Source organism: Cotesia typhae, unplaced genomic scaffold (genome assembly GCF_013202065.1).
Source record: "Cotesia typhae breed Kobodo isofemale line unplaced genomic scaffold, CoteBio_Ctyphae scaffold_91, whole genome shotgun sequence".
In the NCBI taxonomy this organism is placed as follows: domain Eukaryota; kingdom Metazoa; phylum Arthropoda; class Insecta; order Hymenoptera; family Braconidae; genus Cotesia; species Cotesia typhae.
Genome location: NW_027423781.1, coordinates 78,622 through 104,448, shown reverse-complemented (window position 1 = coordinate 104,448; position 25,827 = coordinate 78,622). Strand labels below are relative to the sequence as shown.

The 25,827-nt window shown below is 32.0% G+C and overlaps 1 protein-coding gene across 4 annotated transcripts; it reads right to left on the bottom strand.

The window, feature by feature from the left end:
- Positions 1-150: 150 nt before the first annotated feature.
- LOC141537482 (sodium- and chloride-dependent glycine transporter 2) lies at positions 151-24,851 on the bottom strand. Of its 4 annotated transcripts, none has more exons than XM_074258487.1 (11): positions 24,610-24,850; positions 23,490-23,655; positions 22,657-22,935; positions 20,830-21,034; positions 20,453-20,646; positions 20,137-20,317; positions 17,928-18,165; positions 16,665-17,003; positions 16,319-16,471; positions 16,191-16,255; positions 151-435 (listed from the first exon to the last, which is right to left on the bottom strand). In XM_074258487.1, the coding sequence occupies exons 1-11, from the start codon at positions 24,637-24,639 to the stop codon at positions 399-401; spliced, it is 1,887 nt and encodes a 628-aa protein (XP_074114588.1). In that variant the 5' UTR covers positions 24,640-24,850; the 3' UTR covers positions 151-398. The 4 variants fall into 4 exon arrangements, with proteins under 4 accessions (XP_074114588.1, XP_074114587.1, XP_074114589.1 ...); XM_074258486.1 differs by lacking the exon at positions 151-435 and adding an exon at positions 7,043-7,261 and having other exon boundaries at positions 24,610-24,851; XM_074258488.1 differs by lacking the exon at positions 151-435 and adding an exon at positions 10,113-10,712.
- Between the last annotated feature and the right edge of the window lie 976 nt (positions 24,852-25,827).

The window sequence follows — 25,827 nt, the reverse complement described above, 5'->3', positions numbered from 1 at the left end:
TCACCAAGTTAATCAGACTTGTAATTGTGTTATTATCATTATTATTATTATACTATACAGTAAAAAGTTTGAGAGTTATAAAAATAATAGAATTTCTTCATTATCTAAAAGACAATAACGAAAAAACTCTATCAAGTCGTTGGGGGTATTATTGCTTTGTTAGCGGGTTTACTATTCTTGCTCGTTAAATTATCAATATGATTCCTTTTTTTTTTTTTTTTTTATAAGAAAAACTAATTTTAATTTTAATTTTAATTTACGTGGAGTAAACTAAAAGATAATAATTAAATACAACAACCAGTAAAGTGAATTCTCTAAAATACGATCGCGTCTTTGGATTTGCGGTTGGTGTCATCGTCGTTCCTGTCGTTCTTCTCATCCTTTAGCTCGTTGTCGACCTAGTATGCCACCACCAGTACCACTATATAGCAATGCCTTTAAAAGAATTTAGTATAGTAAGTATATAGGTAGTCTACAAGTGTAGTATAAGATAGAACAACAAGAGTATAAAGGGTAGAAAGAGTTGGAATATAACTAGTAGTAGGTTGGGTTTACTTGTCCGAATTAGATTCACGGGTATTCCACAAAAGGAATTCTATTTCCACGTAGTAGACGACGAATAAGTGAGTACTGCTCCATTCCATGAGAGACTACAAAATCAAGAATACGATATGTGTATAGATGTGTAGATGTAAAGATATATGAAATAAAAATAAGATCTCTTTTTTTTTTTTTTTTTTTTTTTTTTTTATCTCTCTTACTACTATTATGTGTAAACTGCATTACTGAATATATAAGAATGAGAATAAGAATAGAATAAGTTTTGGAGCTTCGTCTGGTGATATAGTCGAGATACTTAACATTCATTTACTCATAACAGTGACTCTATAATAATAATAATAAAAAATCAAGCAAGAGATAGGAATAAGTATTAAAAAATCTAACGGTGAAAAAGTTGATGATTATAAAACTTTATTGAGACTATGATAAATTTGATTAAAAAGTAGTTTAGATGACAGAGATTTCTCTGGCCATTAGTTAACCAAGAATAAAGATTCTTATTCGTGCTGAACTTATAAAGATTATTTCAAAAGTTTCTTTATCGTTAAAGATGATGGAATATTATTAAATATTCAACTATATACCTCTTGAATTTACTCTAACTATTATCATAATAGTTCATTTCCAAAATTATATTTAATTATTGATTTTTCAGACTATATAATAATTTTAAAAAGTTTAATAAAAAGTTACCGCCCATATACTCGAAAAAGTATGTATATATATATAATAAAATAGATAAGAAAAGTAAAGTAGTATATAGTGGGTTTTGATATCAAGTTTAATATAACTGTATATCTTAGGAGATATTAAAATCCCTTGTGACCAGCATCCCGTACCGGTTGGAAAAAAATAGTTGAAAGACTCGTGAGTGTCTGCACGTTGTTTCAAATGAAATAAAAAAATAAATAAATACATAAATAAAGGTGTATATATATATATATATATATATATATATATATATATATATACATATATATAAGACATTGAGCTTTAAGGTGTATGGAAAGAAAAAGAAAGAGAAATGGAAAGTATAAAAGCAAGAATAGAGAATACATATATATATATATATATATCCAGAAAGTGTATTCCCAATGGAAGAGGAGAAATGGCGACATATTCGTTGGCTTTTGCCCGGCAATTATTCTCCGGAACGTCGGGTCCTCTGTCAGCACGACGAGTAGATGTCTTTCTGTCTTTCTGTCAAGTTCACCCAGTATACTACTATAACGGTATAACAGTGTCTGTTTTTCTCGTATATACGTTCTTCATGTTGTTGTACTTTTGTATTACTTTATTTTTGTTGCTTAATTTTTTTTTTTTTTTTTATATTTCCTTTTACCACTTGCCTCGCCCTATAAGTTGTCTTGTACTCACCACCACCTGTGTCTTTAGTCTTTGGTTCCATTTCTTTACACTCTTAACATTTTACCCGTATAGTATAGTATCATAGTATCGTATATTTTTCAGTCAGTTTCTTTCGTTTTTTTTTTTTTTTTTTTTTTTTTTCCAAGTGTCTATGTATATATTAAATTGAACCAACCACCGATTCGCGCACACTCGTTGTATTGCTGAAATAGCTCGACGTGCTGAGACTTACGAGAACGTACGACTGTTTCTGTTAAATAAATTTTCTGGACATGATCTTTTTTACAAATCTTCTTATATTTACATAATTGATATAATAATTCCGTTTATATAAAAATCTGTCACGACACTTGAATATTATTGTACCACGTGAATACCTTAAATTTTAAATAATATAATTTTATTAAGTGAATAAAATTTATTTTTTTTTTTTTTTTTTTTTTTTTTTATGTTAATGATAATAATTGTGTGAAATAGTGTATAAATATAGATATTATTAAAAATAACCCATTGTTTAATGTATAAACAAAACATATATAGGATGATATTTTATCGCTGGGCAAGCTAACACATTAAATAAATACTCTTGGGTTTAATATTATTTTATTTAACCGTTAAAATGTATTTTTTGTTCTCTGTTGACTGTTTCAATGTTTTAACTTGAATAAAAATATAAAAATACAAGGATATAAATGTATATAGTGGTGGTGGTAACAGGTAAAATTTAATAGAGGAATAGGTTGACGCGAGAATAGAGACAAAAGTCCACTGAGAAGGAACAAATACTTTTGGTTTCTCGAGCCAATAGAAACGTGCTGAGAAAATGTTGGAAAACGTCAACGTCATGAAGGCATGAAGGGATTGTGGCTGTTACCCATCGTACCATAGTTTAAGGGGTGAGTTTAGTGGTGAGCTAGGTGAGGTCTCACCAACGAACCATCCATGGAAGGAAAAGGATCGAGAAGATCGAGAGGATCCTGAGGATCTAGAGGATCACTCTGACTAGACGCAGATATGTACGACAGAGAAAACGAAGAACAGAGATAGAACCGAGGATGTCCTGCTCGATTTCTTCATCCTTGCTCGGATAAATCCTTTTTACTTTCAGATAAAACAAAAAAATTAAAAAAAAAAAAAAAAAAAAATTATCTGATAAACAGTTGACCTTACGCTACAGTACAGCCCGTAACTTATCACTGTTTGCAAGCTTAGAGAGCTTTCAACCTCTATATATATATATATATATATATATATATATATATATATATATATATATATATATATGTACGGTTTTCAATTTATTGCCATTGCTAGAAAAAAAATTGTTTTTTTTTTATTCTTCATCGTTCTATAAATGTCAATAAAGTCTTAATATTTTTCGACAATTAACAAATCAATTAAAACGATGTTATTATAAATAAATATAAATATTATTGTTTGTTAATTTGAAATAACATTATCATGATATAATAGCAATATAAATAGATCAAAGACACCCCTCTGGAACGTTTGAATATCATGAATGATGCAAATAAAACCGGAAATTCGTTCTAGTATGTGAAAATTTATTCATTCACTGATATACCATTCTCCTGTCAAATATTCTATTCCCTCTTTTCATTCAAATTTACTGTCTGCAGAGACTTGTAACAGTAATAATAATAATAATTAAAAATTGTTGAAAGATTCTACACCTTTGAGAAATTATTTTACGATATTTTTATCAGACCAAGTCTCCGATGAATAAAAAAAGAATAGGGGGGAAAACAGATAAAAAAAAAAAGAAAAAAAGTATAAAGAGTTTGCCTTTGACGGAAATAAGCAATTTCCTTCGTCAATTTTTCAACTGGTCTTATAATATTTCCCTTTATGGTAGACCTCGATTTTATTATGATTACCTGACGAACTTAGACTTTGTTTTATATATTATTATTATTAATTATTAGTCCTTTCATCAAGCTGAGTAATCGGCAATAAAGCTAATAAACATTAGATAAATAAACGAGAAAACTCATTAGTGGAATAAATGTTTGATCAAGTAACTCTTCAATCATGTCAATACATCTTCAATATCACAGGTTATCATTTTTTTAACATCATTAATCATTATAATTTAAAACTTTGTGTATCTTGAGTAATTATTTGTATTACTCAGACCACCATACAAATGCTTTCATTTTTATGAGTTTATTTTTTTAGCTGCTCAAAAAATATTACAAGTGAAAACAATAAAATAAACAAACTAAATAATTACAATAAGTGTAATTTAACGGAATTAATAAAAAGTTAATATACATAATTATGCTACAACAGCATTGATTTAAATAAAGTTTTATAAACGTTTATTGAATTATTGATTGAGCGATTGTTTTTCAAGTTGATAAAAAAACTTTTATTTTTTTTATTTTTTTATTTTTCGATCAAGATAAACTTAATAATAAAACAGTGGAGTAAATTTTGTCCAAAAATTAAGTTTAACAAAATTAAAAGTTTATAACTGGGATTCGAAATAAAAGATAAAAGATAAAAGATAAAACAATAAGGTTAATAAAAAAGTAAATGAGTGTTTTTGTTTTCGACACAATAAACTGTTTGAGAAAAGCCAGAGAACGTTGTATAGTTATGGTTTTACTAGTGATGTAGGGGTGCAAGCAAGCAGGCAGGCAGGCAGGCTATCAGGCAGGCAGGATAGCTTTCCGGTTTCTATATGTACCCAAGGAATAGTAGTTTTAAGTTTCGCTGCATTGTTAAAACAGGTGTGCTCGTGGTCTACGATAAGTAAGACGTCGCGCGGAAAATGTGCTTAACTGAAACGTACTTAACCGGAATACGGATTACACTCTCGACTGATTCTCTTACTGTTACTACTGTTACTACTGTTACTACTGTTGGTTGTCGTAGTGTAGAAATCTCATAGATATTCACATATATTTCATACATTCAAGCTCAAATATCTCCTACTTAATTTTTATTTTTTATTACGTTATAATTATTAAAAATATTTAGATTAAAAGTATGAATAGTATTTTATAGTATACGTATTAAAATGAAATTTAGAAAAGAGAGAGGTGTAAAAGAAAATTACAAAAAAATAAAGAATTAAACTCGATGGCTTTACGATAGAGAAAATGAGTACTACACTTTATATATAAATATATAATTATATAGGTATATATAATATACTGTAAAGGCAAAGTTGGATACATGGGTCACAGCATCATTAATTAAAATATGAAGTAGTATTAAGAGTAACAGAAACTGTTTCTGTTACTCTATATACACAGAATATATAAAAGAGTTTCCTTCATTTAAGAGGCGCAAAACCAGCACAAGAACATAAAAACTAACATTTTTCATCACACTCTACATAATATATATATATATATATATATATATATATATATATTTATTTATTTATTTATTTATTTATTTATTTATTTTTTTTTTTCCGTGGTACTACTATACTGACTGTGTATAATCTATAAATAGATTTTTTTAAACAATAAATTACCGTCTGAACTAAATTGACCTATACTACTGAGATGGATATTTTTTTTTTTCACAATTTTAACCTGCTCATTGATATTTAAAATATTTTAAATTTAATTGAAAAATTTCCAAGTAACCATTGTCAAAAAAAAAAAAAATAAAAAAATAACAGATGTAAAAGAAAAGAGAATAAATGAAGGGGTGAATTATAATAATTACAAAAAATGATAAGTTTTAAGTATAAAGGATAATTTATGAATATATATATATATATAGGGGTATCATAGTCACAAAGGAACGATAAAATAAAATTAGCCTTGGAGGTTGTCTTTAGTCGGTAGAATTGCTCGGTCCGTGCCTACTACCCGGTCAGTGGTGCATATTATTCTCTCTCACCGTCTCACCATCATCACGTTAATTATGCAAATGTATTTAGATTTGACGCTGTTGTTAACGTGTTACGCGTGTGTGTATACCACCTATATTTATAGAATCTAATACCACCATAGTAGTATATATTGTATATAGATAGATGTACGAATTGTTACATATTAGATTGTGGAGGGGGTAACAGTTGTTACTGTTGAGACTGAGTGGTAAAAGCTAGATTTTGGTCTGTTATATATCTATACAAGTCATTGGATGAGAGTGAACGAAGCATCGTATATGAATTTTGTCTATATATATATATATATATATATATAAAGATATATAAAGGTGATGGCGTTTAGTATTTCGATCAATAACCACTCAAGAGGATGTGTCGGTACGGCGTTAGAATTATAATGTCGGTATGTAGTTCTATAGAGTTTAGTTGGGGTATATATACTACTATGATATGGTATAGTATAGAGACTGAGTGAACCAACTCAAAATAGTATTAGTATAGTTGTAGTTGTAGATTTAGAACAAGCATGAGAAGCCATCAGAAGGATATGCTGTTGGCTGCTAGCTGCTGGTTGCTGGTTACTGGTTACTGGAGTAAGGGTGATAATATGTGGAAGCAAGCCTACTCTCTACCTACTACCCATTGCTATACCCATAATCTTATATGTGTTCACTACGAACGAGATTGCTTCACTTGACGGATACGCCCACCTTTATCTATATATATATATATATATATATATATATATATATATATATATATATATATATATATATTTAGATCGAGACAGACCAAGACCAAGGTGGTGATGATAATGATGATGATATTAGTACCTTAGTACGTATGTCCAACCCGTCTATTAAATCTATTCTGTTGAGTTAACGGGTATTGAAATTACACAGGAGCTCATTCGTCTATAAGCTTCATCCGATCACTGTTATGTCCTGACACATATTATAATTATTATCACCCGATAATCTTATTAGATTTTTAAATTTATAATTAAACAAGAACAATTTTAATTGTCAATTTTCATTGCTTTATTAAAAATTATATTTAACTTATCAAAAAGTTTAATTATTTAAAAGTATTTCAAATTGGCTCTATTAATAATTAAATATATTACTAGTCAAACTGGAAATATATTTAAAAAAAATATATCATAACGATAGTATATTTTAGTAAATTATCAATTTTAAGCATAATCAATAAATGATAATTTGATGTAAATTTATAACTACAACTGATTCTTAGAAATCAATTAAGAATTTCAAGTGACTGATGATAACTAATTTAATACTTGGATAATTTATTCTATACTTTATATCCATCTTTTATTCACTCAAAGTTACATTATTTATTTTTTTTTCTTCCTGTTATCAATGACAGAATTTCTTTCTCTATTTTATTTCATATATATAATTTTTTAAAATAGATGTAAAGCTCCTTGAATTTCTGTAATGATTGCAATAGTATAGTGAAAAATTTAACGATCACAAAATAATATATATGATCCAAAAATATACTTTTAACTATCTCCGATACTCATTCAAAATTTATTCTCAGTTTTAATATTTCAATATTTTCTTTTCAAACGTCAACCAATTTAATATAATAATAACAATAACAATGAATCATTTTATTTATTTTTTTGTTTTATTAACAAAATTAAAGCAAATGTATAGACATTTTTATATGGTTATGAAAATAATGATTCAATTTGATGATAAATTTGTTCTTGTGTGAAAAATAACAGGATACCATTTTAAATAATTTTGTTAATATAACACGTTTGTACGTTGTTTATAATATTACGCAAACAAAGCTTACTAAATTTTTTTCATAGACAATATCGAGGTTGAAATTGAATGTAAAATAATAATAATAATAATAATAATAATAACAATAATAATAATAATAATAATAATAATGGAGCAGCTTCACGATCGTTTGGTTCTGGGTTTAACATACGAGGTTGCCAATTTCACAGCAGACGAGGACGACTTCCTGATGCAATTTGTTCATAGTCATGAAAATGCGCGGAAGGGATCGTTCTTGTATAAGGCAGCAATCTACACGGCAAATACCTTAGGTCTCGAAGAAATAAACGCTCTCATTGAACTCCCGAAAAAGGAGTTCAAGAGCGTCGTCAGGATAGCCGAGGAGAAAAAAGTCCTCGGTGAACACATGGACAAGTCCATGCACAGCGTGTATTTCAAACACGTCCGTTACCATGGCTTGTCCACCCAGCTGACATTCTCCTTCTTGAAGTCAGCTGGCCTGATGTCCGAGACCGAAGGATTTATATTTGCCTGCCAAGATGGTGTTATCAACACTCTGGAATACCGTAGCAAGGTGCTCCAGGCGCAGCTTCCGGACACGTCCTGTCGGACGTGTAAACAACATCCAGAGACGCTGATGCACCTTTTGTCGGCATGTCCTACATACAGCGTCACAATGCTGCCCTGCGAGTACTCTATTATCATCTCAGATATAGCTACGGTATCGATGAGACATCAGTGCTGCCTTATCTGCCAGGAGATATTCCGCAGGTTGTTGAGAATGACAGTTCCAAAATTTATTGGAACATACCATTCGCAACAACCCGGCGGATTGACCACAACAAACCTGATATTGTGCTCTTCGACAAGGCTACTCGTGACATTTATGTCATTGAGTTTTCGGCCCCAGCCGAATACAATATCTCGGCCAAAGAAGAGCACAAACACCAGATATATCAGGATCTCCTGTTTGAAATTGGCAAACTGTACCCAGGTTACCGTGTCAAGCTCGTCGTTTTGGTTGTCGGCGTCCTTGGAGGGATGAAACAGTCTTTTGTGTCTTCACTTGAGAAGATACCGGCTTGCAGTTCAGCAGCCGTGTCTCTAGCAGTGCGGATGCAAAAGGCAAATGAATTTGGCCTGCTGCACTCACTAACCGCCTTGTTGTGTGGAGTGGTGCAGCAGTAATGGATGGCGCTCAGGCTGGGCCCTCGGAGAGTCGGACTCCGGGGAAAACCCCCCTGAGCAATTAATAACAAATAATAATAATAATAATAATAATAATAATAATAATAATAATAGATAAATAAGCAGATTATGCAATAAATTATAATTACAATAATGGGTGGATTAAATCTTTAAATAATGTTTATCTTTATTGTGAAGAATTAAACTTTCAAACAAATAAATATATATTAAGAAAAGAAAAAGTGATGTAATTATTCAGTGACATCTTGACAATTGTTATTAAAATAGTTGTTGACTACTTAATAGTATAAAATAACAAAAGATTTCATTGAATTTACAATAAGAATAGAGTAAATTGCATGAGTTCTCTTTTAGTTTGCTCAAAGCTGTAAGTATGGGTGTATAAGTAGAGGTAAAGGTATACCTATATACCTATAGGTTGTTGTATTCCTTGTTTCATTTATAATCAACACATGGAAGTTCCCTACTCAATTTCCCTTGCTTCTCAACAAGTCTATGCACAGATTCTCTACAATATTTTTATTTATTTTTAAACTTTACTAATGAATAATGATGAAAATAATAATTAAAAAAAAAAAAAAATTTTTTTAACGATTCCAAGGATTGTTTTACTGTGTGAGAAGGTACAGAATAGGTTGGATGGTATAGACGTTAATTTTTTTGCAGTTTAAAATTTTTTTAGCGTCTCTTGATCCATTCGTTGAATCTCAAACTAACCCGTGACTAACGAGGATCCTGGACGGTGACAGCTCTTAATTCTAGCTCGAGTCTGCTAAAGAAAGTACCAACTTAACAGTACTCTCTTCTACTTAACTCTCCAGTAGCAGTAACATCGGGACCAGTAGTTAAGCTTCCGCGTCCAGACAGACTGTTGAGATGATAATAATAATAGTAATAGTAGTGGTACTACAAGTATACCAGTTACTGTTCTTCATCCAAACTCAACTCTCAATCTAACTTCTCTTCCATTTCGCTAAATAAATATCGTGAATTTTTTATGTTTCAACAATGTTATATACATTTTATTTTCAGTAAATCAATAAAAAACCGTCGTCGTCGTCGTTGTCGTTGTCTACATTATATTTTTGCTTTTGTAGTTTTTCTTCTTTTTTCACCATTAAAATATTATTTACCCACAAAACAGTATCATTTTATTTATTTATTTATTTATTTAGTGTTTTTTTTTTTTTTTTTTTTTTTTTTTCACATTATTAAAGCTCCAACAATTTCAAATAAACCATTAAATAATTTTTATTTTTCTAAATAAATGTTAGTTATTTTTTATTTTTAAGTTAAAGTATCTGGGTCAGTGAATAGTTTTAATTCTGTCGATCCAACAGCTGCATCTCCTTTAGTAACGTCTGGATAGAAATAATCCAGTTTTCTCTTTTTTCTTTATTTTCTCTTCTCAGTAATTGTCCTCAGTAGTTTTAAGTTTTTTTACTCTCAAGTCCAGCTGTACAGCTGTACAGAGGTTGCTACTATCTATCTATCTATTGCTTTTCGTATATATATATATATCCTATAATCTTGTGATTCTCTGATTCTCTGTGTCTATATGCTTCTATCTATCTATCTATCTTTAGTTGGTATTGAAGGAAACATCGTCTTCAGGTATGCCTGGAAGGTAATGCTCAAAGGCGTCATGTAGCTCATCCTACGTGAGTTACTCGAGATTCTACAAATTGGTCATTTCTGGTTGAATCGCACAACAAGAATTATTATGATATCCCAGATTCCTTTCATCTTATGTATCTTATATACTATACATACTTTTTTTTAAATTAATTAATTAAAAAAATTATTATTATTATTATTTTATTTTATTTATTTGCTCAGTATCTCATATTTACTCACGACTCAAATAAATTCACTGTTTATTGATTTATTTACTGGTATAAGAGTATATACAACCACTGAAAATAAAAATTTTATTTATCTATTTATTTATTGGTCGATTAAATAAATTATCTTTTTTTTTTATTGATATCATTATCTTTTAGTACTGTAATTTTCATTAATTAAAAAGATGATATTAGAAAAATAAAGTTATCGTGCGCGCGTGTGTGTGTGTGTGTGTGTGTGTGTGTGTGTGTGTGTGTGTGTGTGTGTGTGTGTGTGTGTGTAGTATTGCTAATTCAATATAATATATGTATGGGTGTTGTTGAGTCGTAGTTAGCTATTCACATAAACCATTTGATTCTCTCTTTGTATATACTGTATACAGTATTCTAAAATTAAACTAAAGTCCGCAACTATGCCCAGTTTATATATACTACTATATGTCTATATGTTTTGGCGTGGTTGTTTAATTAGTCTTGTTACGGAAGCCACTGCGAGACATCCTCCAACACAACAGTAGTCAGTGTTACTCGCAGTTTCACCAGTTTCACAAATTCTCAAATTATCAAATTATCAAAAATAAATATACTATTTACTAACAAAATTTAAATAATAAATAAATTTTTATTGGTAAAACCAATTAACGTTGTTAGATTTATGTATTTAATTTCAATTACCTAAAAGAATTTCAATTAAACAACTTAAATATATTCTTATCAATGGGAAAACAAATACCAATGTCTTTCTAAAATATTTTTCCCCTTTTATTTACTTTTTCAACGGAATTAATTAAACTACTTGTTTATAATTAAACTTTTTTTTTTTTATTTTTTTTAAATTTATTTATCTATAATTAAATAAAATAATTCATTAAATCTAAATGACAATAATAATTATTATTTTTACAAATAAACCCGCATTATTGCAATGAGATGATATAAAAATAAAAAAAAAAAAAAAGTTACAAAGAAAAATAAAATTCGTTATGCGGTAAAAGAGGGAGAAACTAATTGAACCAGCGTGACTGTAATAAAAGGTATAAAATTAATTTTATACTCTTTGAGAAGAAGAAGAAGAAGAAGAAAAACAAGAGGAACAAAAGTTGTAAGACACCTAATTATTAATTAAATTATTTATTACTGTGATTAATTTATTGTCTTTATTAGTATTTTAAAGTTTTAAGGAGTAAAGGATTGGCATGAAACCACTCGTGTAGGATAATAGAGTAGATATAAGATAGTAGTATAAATAATTTATATCCAAAAGGATAATTTGAGGTGCATTCGTCTCTTATTTCATAAAAATAATAATTAAATTTTTTAATTAAGATTACTCTCGGGTAATAGATAATAAAAGTAATAAAGTTTATTCCGAGGACTTTAAACTAAAATCACTTAAATACTTTAAAGAGAATTATTAATTTTAGTTAACTGAAATAATATATAGTATGAAGGTTGGTAAATAAAAGTAGTCGAATCTATTTTCTGTCAGACGTCGACATTCATGTCAAGAAACTTTTTACTTTATTTTTACGTAATACCAATAATAATAATAAAAATAATAATAATAATAATAATAATAATAATAATAATAATAATAATAATATTATTAAGACGCAGGGATCCCAAAATGACAGCCTTTTGCATCCGCACCGCTAGAGACACGGTTGCTGAACTGCAAGCCGGTATCTTCGCAAGTGAAGACACAAAAGACTGTTTCATCCCTCCAAGGACGCCGACAACCAAAACGACGAGCTTGACACGGTAACCTGGGTAGAGTTTGCCAATTTCAAACAGGAGATCCTGATATATCTGGTGTTTGTGCTCTTCTTTGGCCGAGATATTGTATTCGGCTGGGGCCGAAAACTCAATGACATAAATGTCACGAGTAGCCTTGTCAAAGAGCACAATATCAGGTTTGTTGTGGTCAATCCGCCGGGTTGTTGCGAATGGTATGTTCCAATAAATTTTGGAACTGTCATTCTCAACAACCTGCGGAATATCTTCTGGCAGATAAGGCAGCACTGGTGTCTCATCGATACCGCAGCTATATCTGAGATGATAATAGAGTACTCGCAAGGCAGCATTGTGACGCTGTATGTAGGCACCTCTTGCCAGCACAGGACATGCCGACAAAAGGTGCATCAGCGTCTCCGGATGTTGTTTACACGTCCGACAGGACGTGTCCGGAAGCTGCGCCTCGAGCACCTTGCTACGGTATTCGAGAGTGTTGATAACACCATCTTGGCAGGCAAATATAAACCCTTCGGTCTCGGACATCAGGCCAGCTGACTTCAAGAAGGAGAATGTCAGCTGGGTGGACAAGCCATGGTAACGGACGTGTTTGAAATACACGCTGTGCATGGACTTGTCCATGTGTTCACCGAGGAGTTTTTTTTCCTCGGCTATCCTGACGACGCTCTTGAACTCCTTTTTCGGGAGTTCAATGAGAGCGTTTATTTCTCCGAGACCTAAGGTATTTGCCGCGTAGATTGCTGCCTTATACAAGAACGACCCCTTCCGCGCATTTTCATGACTATGAACAAATTGCATCAGGAAGTCGTCCTCGTCTGCTGTGAAATTGGCAACCTCGTATGTTAAACCCAGAACCAAACGATCGTGAAGCCGCTCCAAGCTCTGCAATCCTCTCCCTCCGATGTTCCGGGAGAGGTACATCCTGGCGACTGATGAGTTAGGGTGCATGCTCTGATTCATATTGATGACTTTACGGGTTTTGATGTCGAGATCTTTCAACTCATTTCGAGGCCATTTCAGGATCCCAAAAGAGTAAAGTAGGACCGGGACAGCGAGCATGTTAGTAGCTGAGACTTTGTTCTTGCCGGAAAGTTCTGATGACCAGATCTTCCGGAGTCTCCTAACATACTCACTGCGAAGAGTTGTTCGGACTTCAGAGACGGCATGCATTTGCCGCTCTTCAATCCCTAGATATCTGTACAACTCTCCGGCGTCTAATTCTCTTAAGACGCTCCCATCCACTAATTCGACATCTCCACCCGTATCAGAGCACTTACCCTTCGCCAGGTGTACGACCGCACACTTGTCCAACCCAAAAGACATTCCGACATCTCGTGTGTACTCTGCTACGATGTTGATGGCCGTTTGTAGATGATCTTTGTTGGCACTGTATATCTTTAGATCATCCATAAACAGTTGGTGAGTGATCGAGTATACTCGATCACTCGGTAGCCCCGCAGAGTACCCACGAGTTTGTCGGAGGGCAACAGATATTGGCAGCAGTGAGATGCAAAACAACAGAGGGCTCAGAGAATCTCCCTGAAAGACGCCTCTCTTGTACTGAACAGTTCCGGTTACGTGCAATGCATTTCCACTTCCTATGTGAAAACGCGTTCGCCAGAGCTGCATCGTACGTTGTATGCATCCCACTGTTTGGCGATTGATTCCGAGGCATTTGAGCAGATAGAGAATCAACTCATGTGAAGTTGAGTCAAATGCCTTACGGTAGTCAATCCAGGCCATAGACAGGTTGCGTTGGTAGTAGATTGCGTCTTGAATGACGCATCTATCTACCAACAAGTTGATCTTGCAACCTGACACGCCCTGTTTACTGCCACGTTGTTCGTATATCTGTTGCCACACAGGCTCTATCTCCTGCAAGATACGGTTATTTAAGATTTTTGTAAAAATCTTGTAAACCGCATTCAAGCAAGTGATAGGCCTGTAGTTCTTTGGGTCGGACAAGTCACCCTTTTTAGGGATGAGTACGGTTCGCCCTTCTACCAGCCAGTCTGGAATTGGTTCGTCGCCCTGAATGTATGATGTAAAAATCCGGGCCAGATGAGCATGTGTAGAAGAAAATTTCTTCCACCAGAAGATGTTTATGCCATCTGGACCCGGGGCAGCCCAGTTCTTGCTGCCATTCAGGGCTTTACGAACCTCTTGCACACTGACTGCAGGGCTCTCTTCGGCGATATCCTGCCGTCGGTGTTCTCGACAGAATGCCTCGAAGTCGTGCAGAGCTGGAGTATCCGGGTTGACGTTTGGTTGATCTCCGTACAATTCACTCCAAAAGGCTTCCACTCGCTCAGATGATGGATAATTCTCGGGAACAGCGGTCTTAGGTGACAGAAAGCGTGAAGGGTTGGATCGAAACAAAGAGTTGTCGATCAACCGCTTCAGCCTTTTCTCTAGTGACTTTTTGGAAGCCACCAGAGCCCGCAACCTGTTAAGAGACTCTTCTTTGATGACAAGAAGAGTACTCTTGTTCAGTGTGTGATGTCGCCTTCGAAGTTCTGCCGCCAGGCGACGAACTTTGGCGTGTACGGTCTTTGAGTACTAACATACTCTATCACACACTGAATGCGGGAGACTTGTTTCCGAGAAATGTCAATTTTGTGTCCAAGTTGAGCGATGCGCAGCTTCAACTTCGCCTCGAAGGAGAGAGAATGTCTTCTCTCTATCGGCAGAAGCGAAGCCGCGGCACCGTAGACAACTTGGTTGACAGTGAGCAGAGTGGAGTCCTCTTGAAGCTGTGTGGGGAGATCTTCGTTCACCGTGTCGAGCTGTTGTTTTGAGTGAGTCATCTTTTTGGAGATGCTCACTTGTCGACCTGTAAAGAGGTTGTCGTTGTCCTCGGAGAAACGGTGCCGTTCTTGGTGTAGCGGTGCTGGAAATGAAGGCCGATTAGACTGCCTTCTATTTGGCAGCAGCGATCGTCGATTATGCCGAAGGTATGAGGCGTAATTACGCAGGTGTTTGGGCGTAAAATGTCTGTGCTCCGGATGCATGCCACACCAAAGTGTGTGCATCCGGGCCATATACCCTGATACCTCCGGCTCGCTGTTCTGCCAGCACACCAAGAGATTGGCGCGAAGCTCCTCCGTCCACTTAAACTTAATCCTATAAGCGCCGGGGTCGTCATAAATCATTATTATTATTATTATTATTATTATTATTATTATTATTATTATTATTATTATTATTATTATTATTATTATTATTATTATTATTATTATTATTATTATTATTATTATTATTGAGTCTGTTAACTAATATAAATACATACGTGTAGATTATTATAATTAATAATCCCAATTTATATTAATAGATTAAATATATGCTTGATAAAATTTATTCATCTACAAATACTTTATTCATTTAAACAGTCGTGTAATAAACTTTACGATAATACTAAAAATAATCAACAAGGTCTGTGAGATAAGGAATCTTAACCACACTCATGCAATTTATTACCCTTGAACTCTAAATAAATGCCAGCAATTTAGGGGTTAGAATGTAACCGAGGGTTTTTTTTCAATATTGTTGAGGATAGGAGGACGAAGAAGAGTTGAGAAAAACTGAGAAATACAAGTTCAAAGGGGATTGCCGTATAACGAAACACAAGACCTATTGCTTTTTCCGAGTCTCACGTTTTAAGTGTAGCAAAAAAAAAAAAAAATTATTAGCTTTTTAGCTTCGTCAATTTTTTTTTTCTTATATCATTGTCTATCTTATCTGAATTAATTCCTATTTAATTGATTATTAATATTATGTTTCTTAATTTTGATTGCTTACAACTGCCATGATGTTTTTTTTGATGGTCCCCATCTCTCTGTTAATCTAAATAAATTCCAATTTCGCTAGGAAAAAAAACAACTATTATTACATTAACTGTAACAATAAAAATAATAAAAATTGCTTACGGGTCCTTTGTAGAGACAATAGATGAAATAGAGAGGAAGTGGCGCTAGTGTTGACAACCCAATAAAAATCCCTATCAGATTTGCCCAATTCGGAAAAACATATTTACCATAGTACACCGGTGTAAATATGTACATTTGATAACCAAATACACCCTGATAAATAATTTTATTATATTTAAAAATAAAGGTTCATTATTTTGAAATATTTAATAGAATGTTTGTCATAGCGATTATAGTGTGTAGTAGATATATTAGGATAACGGGTGTAGTATAGTTAATTAATTGATTGACAATTTGGGGTAATAGTATGTAATAGTATGTAATAGTATGTATATTATGTACTTACAAGGCAGGTAATAGGAGCGAGGAAAGTCCAGCTGAGCCACCAGTATCCTCGTATAAACCTCCCAAATGGCATGTCCATTTCGGCAATATTGTCCAAGAATTTGTTACACCCGTAACACCAAGCTGGTACAGCAACCTCCAGCAATCCAATTAACAGTATTGCCCAGGACGCTGTATTCCAATCCATCAGCGTATTAAGATATACGCCGCCGTCGAATATCATTGGTAATGCCAAAATCCATTCACATATGCATATTACAAGTATCACCAAGCTCTCGTGTTTTCGTAGACTCGGTCGTACATCGAGAATAGCCGTGTTTATCGCTTGAACCCCTGCAAACTGTGATTGATGTTTGTAAACAGCCATTATACGTTAAACGTCTATACCAAGTGATATTCCATCAACGGCCTGCCTGGACGGCAATACCAAAATACCAAAATACAAATTCTATCAACTCTCCCTTCTATTTTCCTTCGATTTCCCTTCTATCTCTTTGATAATATATATCCTTTGATTAAACTCAACGCGGTCAATTATTCTACTCAGATTGATTCTACTAACATTTTTTTTTTATTTTGTTATTTATAATGATAATAAATTGTGATGACAATCCCTTAAATTTAAACACCACGTATCGGTGTATTTATCGCCAGCTGAATAACTGGGACGAGTAAACAATCAGGAAAAAAAAAAAAAGAGGATAGTACGTATAAGCCGAGAGTATACATATATATATATATATATATATATTAGATACCACTGGTGGTAGTAGTAGTGGACTGCTCTCCAGCAAGCTTAATGCATGCACGCGCGTTGTTTCAATATAACCAGTGCATGCACACCCGCGGCAGTATAGCAATACACACTCCCTCCCCTTCCCCTAAGCTCCCTTTTTCTCTTGACTACACCACCACCATCGCCAGTATCACCGTTCTGACAGAATGACGACCAGACGGAGTTGAATGGGTTTAAATAAGAGCAGGCGGAAAAAATAATAAAATACTGAGACTCGGAAAAAAAATATAAATTAAATTAAATTAAATTAAATTAAGCATTGTATGTACGTATGTAAGCTTTGAAAATATTCTCGGGCATACATATTTATTCTGTCTATACAAAGATTTATAAAACACAAAGAAAAAGAAAAATATCAAGTATTCGTATTCTCTCAGATGTAGTTAATTTAACTAATTACTTGCCGGTAATTTAATTATTTATGTAATTAATAATTATAATAATTGTTAACTGGGTTAATTTAATTACCTGGCTGCCAAGACCGAGAATAAACAGCATAAAAAAAAATAAAATAGCCCAAAGATTTGAGAGTGGCATTCGTACAACTGCTTCTGGATAGGCTATGAATGCTAAAGCTGGCCCACTCTTAACAACATCCTCCAATGGTAAATCCATTTGTTTTGCCAAATATCCCATTATTGAAAATATAACAATACCCGCAAATATTGAGGTGAATAAATTTGTAAATGTTATAAATATCGCGTCTCTGTAACAAATAATATTATTCATTTTTTTTTTATTTCTATCATAAGAATCAGGGCAAAAAAATTTTAAGAATACTTTAAGTATGAAAAAAAAATGAGCTTACTCAGATTGAATGCCTCAGGCAACCACCTCTCAGTAGATAATAATAAGTGTTCTAAATTTATACCATTTAACGATTTACTTGAAAGTTATGAATATCTAATTTAAATGATTGAGTATATAATAATAATAACTATAAATAAATATTAAAATAGTGGTAAATGAATCATTATGTTCGTCAATAATTTAGAAAAAGGAAAAAAAAACGATTCATTCGTTTGATAGGTAGATTATTTGGTACCTATCTATCTGTTAACAAACAGCGAAAGCGTATTCGGGAGAAAATTTCAGGTTTTCAATCAACATCAATTCTCTTTTCCCCTTTCACTCTTCCCAGTTCAGTCCCAGTTTCTCTCGATACAGATCTCTGTATATTTATAGATTTGTGTGTACATAAAATTTCCCGGTACACATCAATAATACAAGATTCGTAGTGAATTTAATCGTCAGTATCATGAGTTGATGATAGTGATACGCGAATATGACAAATAACAAAATACAAATAAAGATCCATAGATATGTATAAATATCAGTGGGTTTGAGGAGGATTTAAAAAAAAAAAATTGAAAAAAAAAAAATATATATATATATATATATATATAAATAAATCTCGAGTTAATAAAATATATATTTTCGACATTGAGTGGCACTTGTGATGATAACACACCTCAACGGATTTTTGAGTTGCTACTGATGCTGAGCCGTATATACCTTTCAATACGCAATTCTATACGTTTTGTAATAAATTATAGCAACGATGATAATAATAACAACAATAACATTAAATGCGGATATTGTATATATTATGAACCCTTACTTATATATATATATATATATATATATATATATATATATATATATATATATATATATATTGACTGTCATTTATATTTATGTAGATGGATAAGGATGAATCTCTAGAGATATATCGTCTCATACGGCATTTTATCAAGAACGTCGCCAACGATCTCACGAGCTCAAACCGTTTGTACTTGCTACCAGAAAAGGTATAGAGAAGCTGGTGAATGATCAAAGTTAGTTCTTACTCCTGTCAGACTATGTCACGTGCTTGTTTATTAAACTCAAGCCCTGGGACCTAACAACTGAAAACTGAAAACTGGGACCTACGACTAAACTTTATTCATACAAAGTATCTTACATTTTAACATCAATTCACTCTACCCAACTTCAATAACTATTTAAACAGCTTCACATTTATCAACATTGATTTAATCTTGCTTATTTTTTTTTTTGTATATAAATAATTCTATTTATTTTAAATTTCATCAAGTAAAAAAAATGTCACCACAATTTATAAAAGTAAAATAATAATTCATGAATTGATTAAAGTTTGACAAATTCTGTCAAAATATGACAAACTACTATTGTATATTTTTTATGAAAAAATAAATATACATCAGACATGTCAAAAAAAAAAAAAAATAAAAATAAATAATAATAAAATTGCTCTATTATTAAAATAAAGTTAAATCTGTCCTGTCTGTCATACTGAGTGGTTTGATATAAAATAGCACAATAGAAATCAATAATTTATAATTGAGAAATATATATGAGAATAATTTGTCAAGTTTGGTGAAATAAAAATTATTGTAATTAAATATTGAAAGATGGTTTAGATGGTATAAAGATGAGAGTAGGATATATATAAAGTACTGCGAGTATACTGATGCTGTTAACGCATCTACTAACATCTAGGGGAACACACGGAATAGATAATATGGTATATATGGTATATATGTATAACAACTGTTTACTTGTAAATAACTAGTGATTGACTGAAACCGATTGGAAGTTGACCGGTACGCGGGTACCGATTGATAGCGTCACTGGTGACTGAATTTAGGGTACAAACCTGTGGCAATTATTCGAAAACGTACTGAAGCTCGATATCGTGATCAGAGATCCGCAACCAATGCCCAGGGAATAGAAGATTTGTGATGCAGCATCACCCCAAACTTTTGCATCATAAAGTGTTGGCCAAACCGGTGTGATAAACCATTTTATACCATACCCAGCGCCATCAAGAGTTAAACCTTAAAAAAAATCAATTATTATCATTACTATTATTATTATTATTATTATTATTATTATTATTATTATTATTATTATTATTATTATTATTATTATTATTATTATTATTATTGGGTATATTATTAGATAATGTATACCTCGAATTAGAAGTGCAATCAATACAAAGTAGGGAAACAGTGCAGTAAAGTATACAATCTTCCCGACGGATTGAACGCCTCTTATTAAACAGAGGTAACAAATAATCCAGGCAAGGGTGAGACAACCCAAGAGCTCCCATCTTATGCCGCCCCAATTATCCCAAGTAGCGCCTCGTATTCCGAGTACGTAATCGCTACAACCAACGGATTCTATCATTAGATACGTCCAAAATAATCCCAAGACAGTAAGACAGTAAGACACTCTCTATTAATTATTCACTTAATAATTATCCGCTCTCATTTAAACTTTATTATTTTCTGGTACAACAAGATATCATTAAAAATATTAATTTTAATCAATCAAATGAATTATTTACCTAAAATATTCCTCTGATGAGAGTACACTGTCGTATAATTTACGAATTGATTTATGGTGTGTCTCATTGAAGCAGTAACTTTTGTTTCCATTATCATATGCAAAATTATAGCAAACTTTTGTTATTAATTGGCATGTTTTATTAAAAAATATTGTAGTTGAATTAGTATCCTGACACTGTTTATCTTCCAATCCACTGTAGCAATCTATAAATAAAAGAAATATAAATAAAAAAAAAATATACCACGTGCAGGATATATATGAATAGAGAATAATTTGTCACTGAGATACGATAATATTGTTGGTATGATGTTACTCTTGTTACATGGACGATGATATTGGCTATGGTCTAACGATTACCGTACATACTGTGCTTGGTAAATTTACCGAGAGAAGGGTAACGCCTGAAGGTAGTTAGGTAGCTGATGGGATCGTTAGATGGTTAGATTGTTGGGTGGTGTTTTGATGGCCCAGCTTGTTAGGTTTCTATCCCAGGTTTCTATCCCAGTCAGTGGAAGTACAGAAGAAGGATCACTATAGATCTATAGATATATATATATATATATATATATATATATATATATATATATATATATATATATATATATATATATATATATAAAGGGAAAGTGGATTGCAGATTTAGCTTTCAGCTTTTAGCTCTCAGCTCTCAGCTCTCAGGTTGTGAGCTAGTTGTTGGGCTTTTTGAGAGGCCCTTTAGACTAGACGATAATTAGGTTTCAAGGCTACAGTTTAACCAACAATGCGGATAAATTACATCCGGTCAGCCGTTTGATGTAATATCATAATACTATAGCTGTAGTACTTTAGGTATCTTTAGGAATCTATATATGAGCTTGGAGACCTATAACTACTATTACTACTATTACTACTATTACTACTATTACTATTAATACTACTAATACTACTTACTATATCTATGGTAGGTACTACACATGACTTAATGACTCGGCTTTGTGGTTATTCTACAGGTTTCCACTGATACTGGCGTTTTGCTCCTCGTTAATTTCTATAAGCTATACTACCACCATACTAGACTACTACTATACAACAGATGATAGAGATCCTCCTGATATATCATCATACTCATTATCTCATTCTCTTTCAACAAACACCCCTTTTCTCAAATTACCATTAATTAGCTTAGTTAATATATTATTAATTTTAAATATTATTATTTAAATAAAAATATAAAATAATAAAAGAGATGATAAAGGTTTTAAATTTTAATATTCGTAAACGCGAAAAATGTCGGGGCTGTGAACCCGGTGGTTTTAATAACAACGATAAGACGCAGACGGTGTACTGGTGCTAGTACTGGTGCTAGTACTGGTGCTAGTACTGGTGCTAGTACTGGTGCTGGTTGTGATCATATCCACCAGCATCACCTTTAGCTTTCTATCTCCCAAGTGAGCGAGAGAGTGCTTGGATAAATATTATCGTAGTTTAATCTTACGGTACCGTGCGGATCTATAGGTATAGAGAAGTAGACAAGTAGACAAGTAGACAAGTAGACAAGTAGACAAGCAGACAACCAGAGGAGAAGATGTAACGACGCGAGTATATATCTACCCTCAGGGTTTCTTCTCCTGTTTTTCTTTCTCTACATGTATCTATATATTTCATTTAAGAGTTAACGCGCCTCAAAGGTTTATGTGTATTTTAGTTGGTGCCTGATAATTATCATGATCACTCTAAGCACCTCTATTATTATTTTTCATTTTTTAAAATAATAATAAGACATATGGTTGAGAGGATAAGGATGTGAAATGTTAAGGGAATAATAATAATAATAACAAAAACTTACTCTCAGTATTGAAGCCATTGTCACAGTATGCCCAAGCGAGTTTACTTGAAAATGAGGCAAAAGTGTAAAACAGTGTCCAAGCTATTATCACCATGTAATAGACAGTTACTAATCCAATTACCACGAGGGTGCAAATCCCGAGACCCCCGAATGCTGGTGACATACGACGGTAAGCTTCCATTGGACCTACTCCTGTGTACTGACCAATGCAGAGCTCCATGAAGAAGATTGGCAGACCCATTGTTATCAGCATCAATATAAATGATATCAGAAATGCGCCTATATAGAACATATATTGTTGATAATAAAAATAAATTTAAAAAATAACAGTATCAAAGTATCAAAGACTAAGAGTAGTGTATAAGTATAACCCGGTTTAATAGTAGAACATAACATACGTCTATAATATAAAAAAGAAGGATATAAGAGAATAGAAGAAAAGTATGATCAAATGACCAATAGCGTACTGGCGTATGACACGTTGAACCGGTTAAGAAGAGAAACTAGGAGAATTAGTTTGAGGTGAAAATTAAGGCCAAACGCTGGGTGTGTCAACTCAACTTCCAACTCCTATATCCTACATCCTATAAATCCGATACGAGGTTTACTGTTCTCTAAACTATATTATTATTATTATTATTATTATTATTATTAATAAATAAACATTTGGTTAATCATTTAACTGTTTATTTATTAAAGATATTAGATCAAAGAATATATACTCAATTTTGGTTAAATATTTGAATGTATCAATTGATAAATAATTTTAAAATATAAATAAATCAACGATGCAAATGCAAATGCAGATATATGTTTTGAGTAATTTAACTAACCTCTACCATTACGGTAAACAAAGAAGGGAAACCGCCAAACATTTCCAATTCCAATGGCATACCCAATGCAAGATAAAATAAACTCTGTTTTATTAGCCCAACCAGTACGTTCTGCTGATAGTTCAACAAATGCACCGCCAACTCCCAGCGATAACTTCTTCTTAGCCTGCAAAAAATATTATCAATATAATAATAATAATAATAATAATAATTATTATTATTATTATTAATATTATTATTATTATTATTATTGTTATTTAAATAATTATATATAATCTTATCTAGTCTGTAGATTTGTCTGAGCACTTTGCACAAGTAATAATCACGTCAATATAAAAAAAAAAAAAAAAAAACTTTATCTCAAAGTTAACAATAAATAGAGAAAAGAGAAATTCGCTGAGAAAAAACATACAATATATGTATATAGGTTGATTGATTGATTGATTGAAATATATACTGTATAGTAGACGATACTGTAAGAGTAGTAGTATTTGAAGCGATTTTCGAGAAATAAACGTTTGTCTTATCGGGGTGGCTATCTTTCATAAAACGTCCGAACAAAGTCAAGGAAAATAAAATAAAATGGAACGAGATAGAAGGTGAGTTTCTATCCTTTGGTGGTTTTTCCCATTGAAAACGAAATTACGGCTGACAAAATTGCCGCGGTTTAAACGTCAGCCAGCTAGCCAGCTATATAACCAGTTAGCCAAACACCCATCCACCATCTACCAACTGAAAGAGGAGGACAAGGAATGAGAATGAGGACGAGGATACGGCAATATGTCGATGTGTCGTCGTGAATTTAACACCATCACTACTACTATCACTACTACCACTATAAATGTTCATGTATTGAGTTTAAACACACAAGTGTATTTAGCAAGCATCGCAGTTACGGACAATTTAATGGTTTTCGACTAGTACAAAAGCCCAAGGGATATGGCTACCACCAGCTACCAGTTACCAGCACAGGTGGACTCTCAAATCACGTTAATGGATCTATTGCGTTGATTTTACCCATGATAAAATAAAATAACTTTGTTTATTGATTAATTTAATCATCAGTAATCAAATTACTATATATGCATTTTAAATAAATTTTACTGTTTTTTTTAATTACTTTTGGTGATTCAATACGATCCAGTGTCATTGTGAAAGATGATTACTACTGAGAGAGGGAATAATAATCTAGTAGATTGCCGAGAGTTACACCAAGACTATAATACACTGTTATCACTTCCGAATCGCTTTTAATGATTGGATTATATGGCCCGGTTTACCATATATATATAGTCTTACTAACGTTATCTGCTGGCTAGTAATTAATACATTAATACATCTTCACAAACTGATTTTAATTTCTGTGTAATACTTTAATACAAATACCAATTAATTTAACTGTTGTATTTCACGTCTACTTAAATTTACCCATTTTTTATCCTACCACACTGATGTTATCATCACCCATCACTGACAATCATTAACAATAAAATTCTTCTTTTTATCAATTACCTTAAAAAAATAAAAAAATAAATAGTTGATATACATTTAATAATAATTCACTCACTGACATCAATTGATGAACGTGGAAAAAAAAAAAAAAAAAAAAAAAATATCTATATAAAATTCGTAATTTATATAATCTATATAAAAACTTTTTTTTATTTACTATTTATTTAAAATTATGATTTGTCTGAAAAAATATTATCAAAAATAATAAAATAAAATTTGTTTATTGTTGGGATTAATTTTTAATTTTTTTTTTTGTATTTTATTGCATTCGTTTCATCTTTCTACTAAAATTTCTTTATTTTTTTTTTTTTTCATCCCGTCAAATCTTGTCCGGATTTTTTCAGATTTCTGTAAGCCGGATGCTACTGGATCTGTAGAGCTGCATTTTAAAAAGTTTAGTGCCAACAATGCTATTATAAAACATCGAATCCTACTCCTGAAATAAGTTATAAAGCTTTACAGGATTTACTTAAAAAATATATATTTCATTTTTTTATCCTTTACCGAGAAAAAAAAAATAAATAAAATAATATTTTTTATTATATAAAACACAACAAAATATTTCAGACTCTTGTAAAAAAAAAAAAAGTTGAGCTTCTAAAAGCTTAATATATCAACATTGTGTTAAAAATTTCTACCTTACTGGCTCACTGTAAGATTCTATATATTTTATATTATCTTCAAAGGGTAAAATGATATTGCTGATAGAACGAAAAATTCTTTATCACATTTTTATCGAGGATTATATTACGGGATTCCCTGATTTGACTTCGGGCAATCTAATATATCAGATATTGTTTAAATTGTTGAACTTACTGTTCACAAA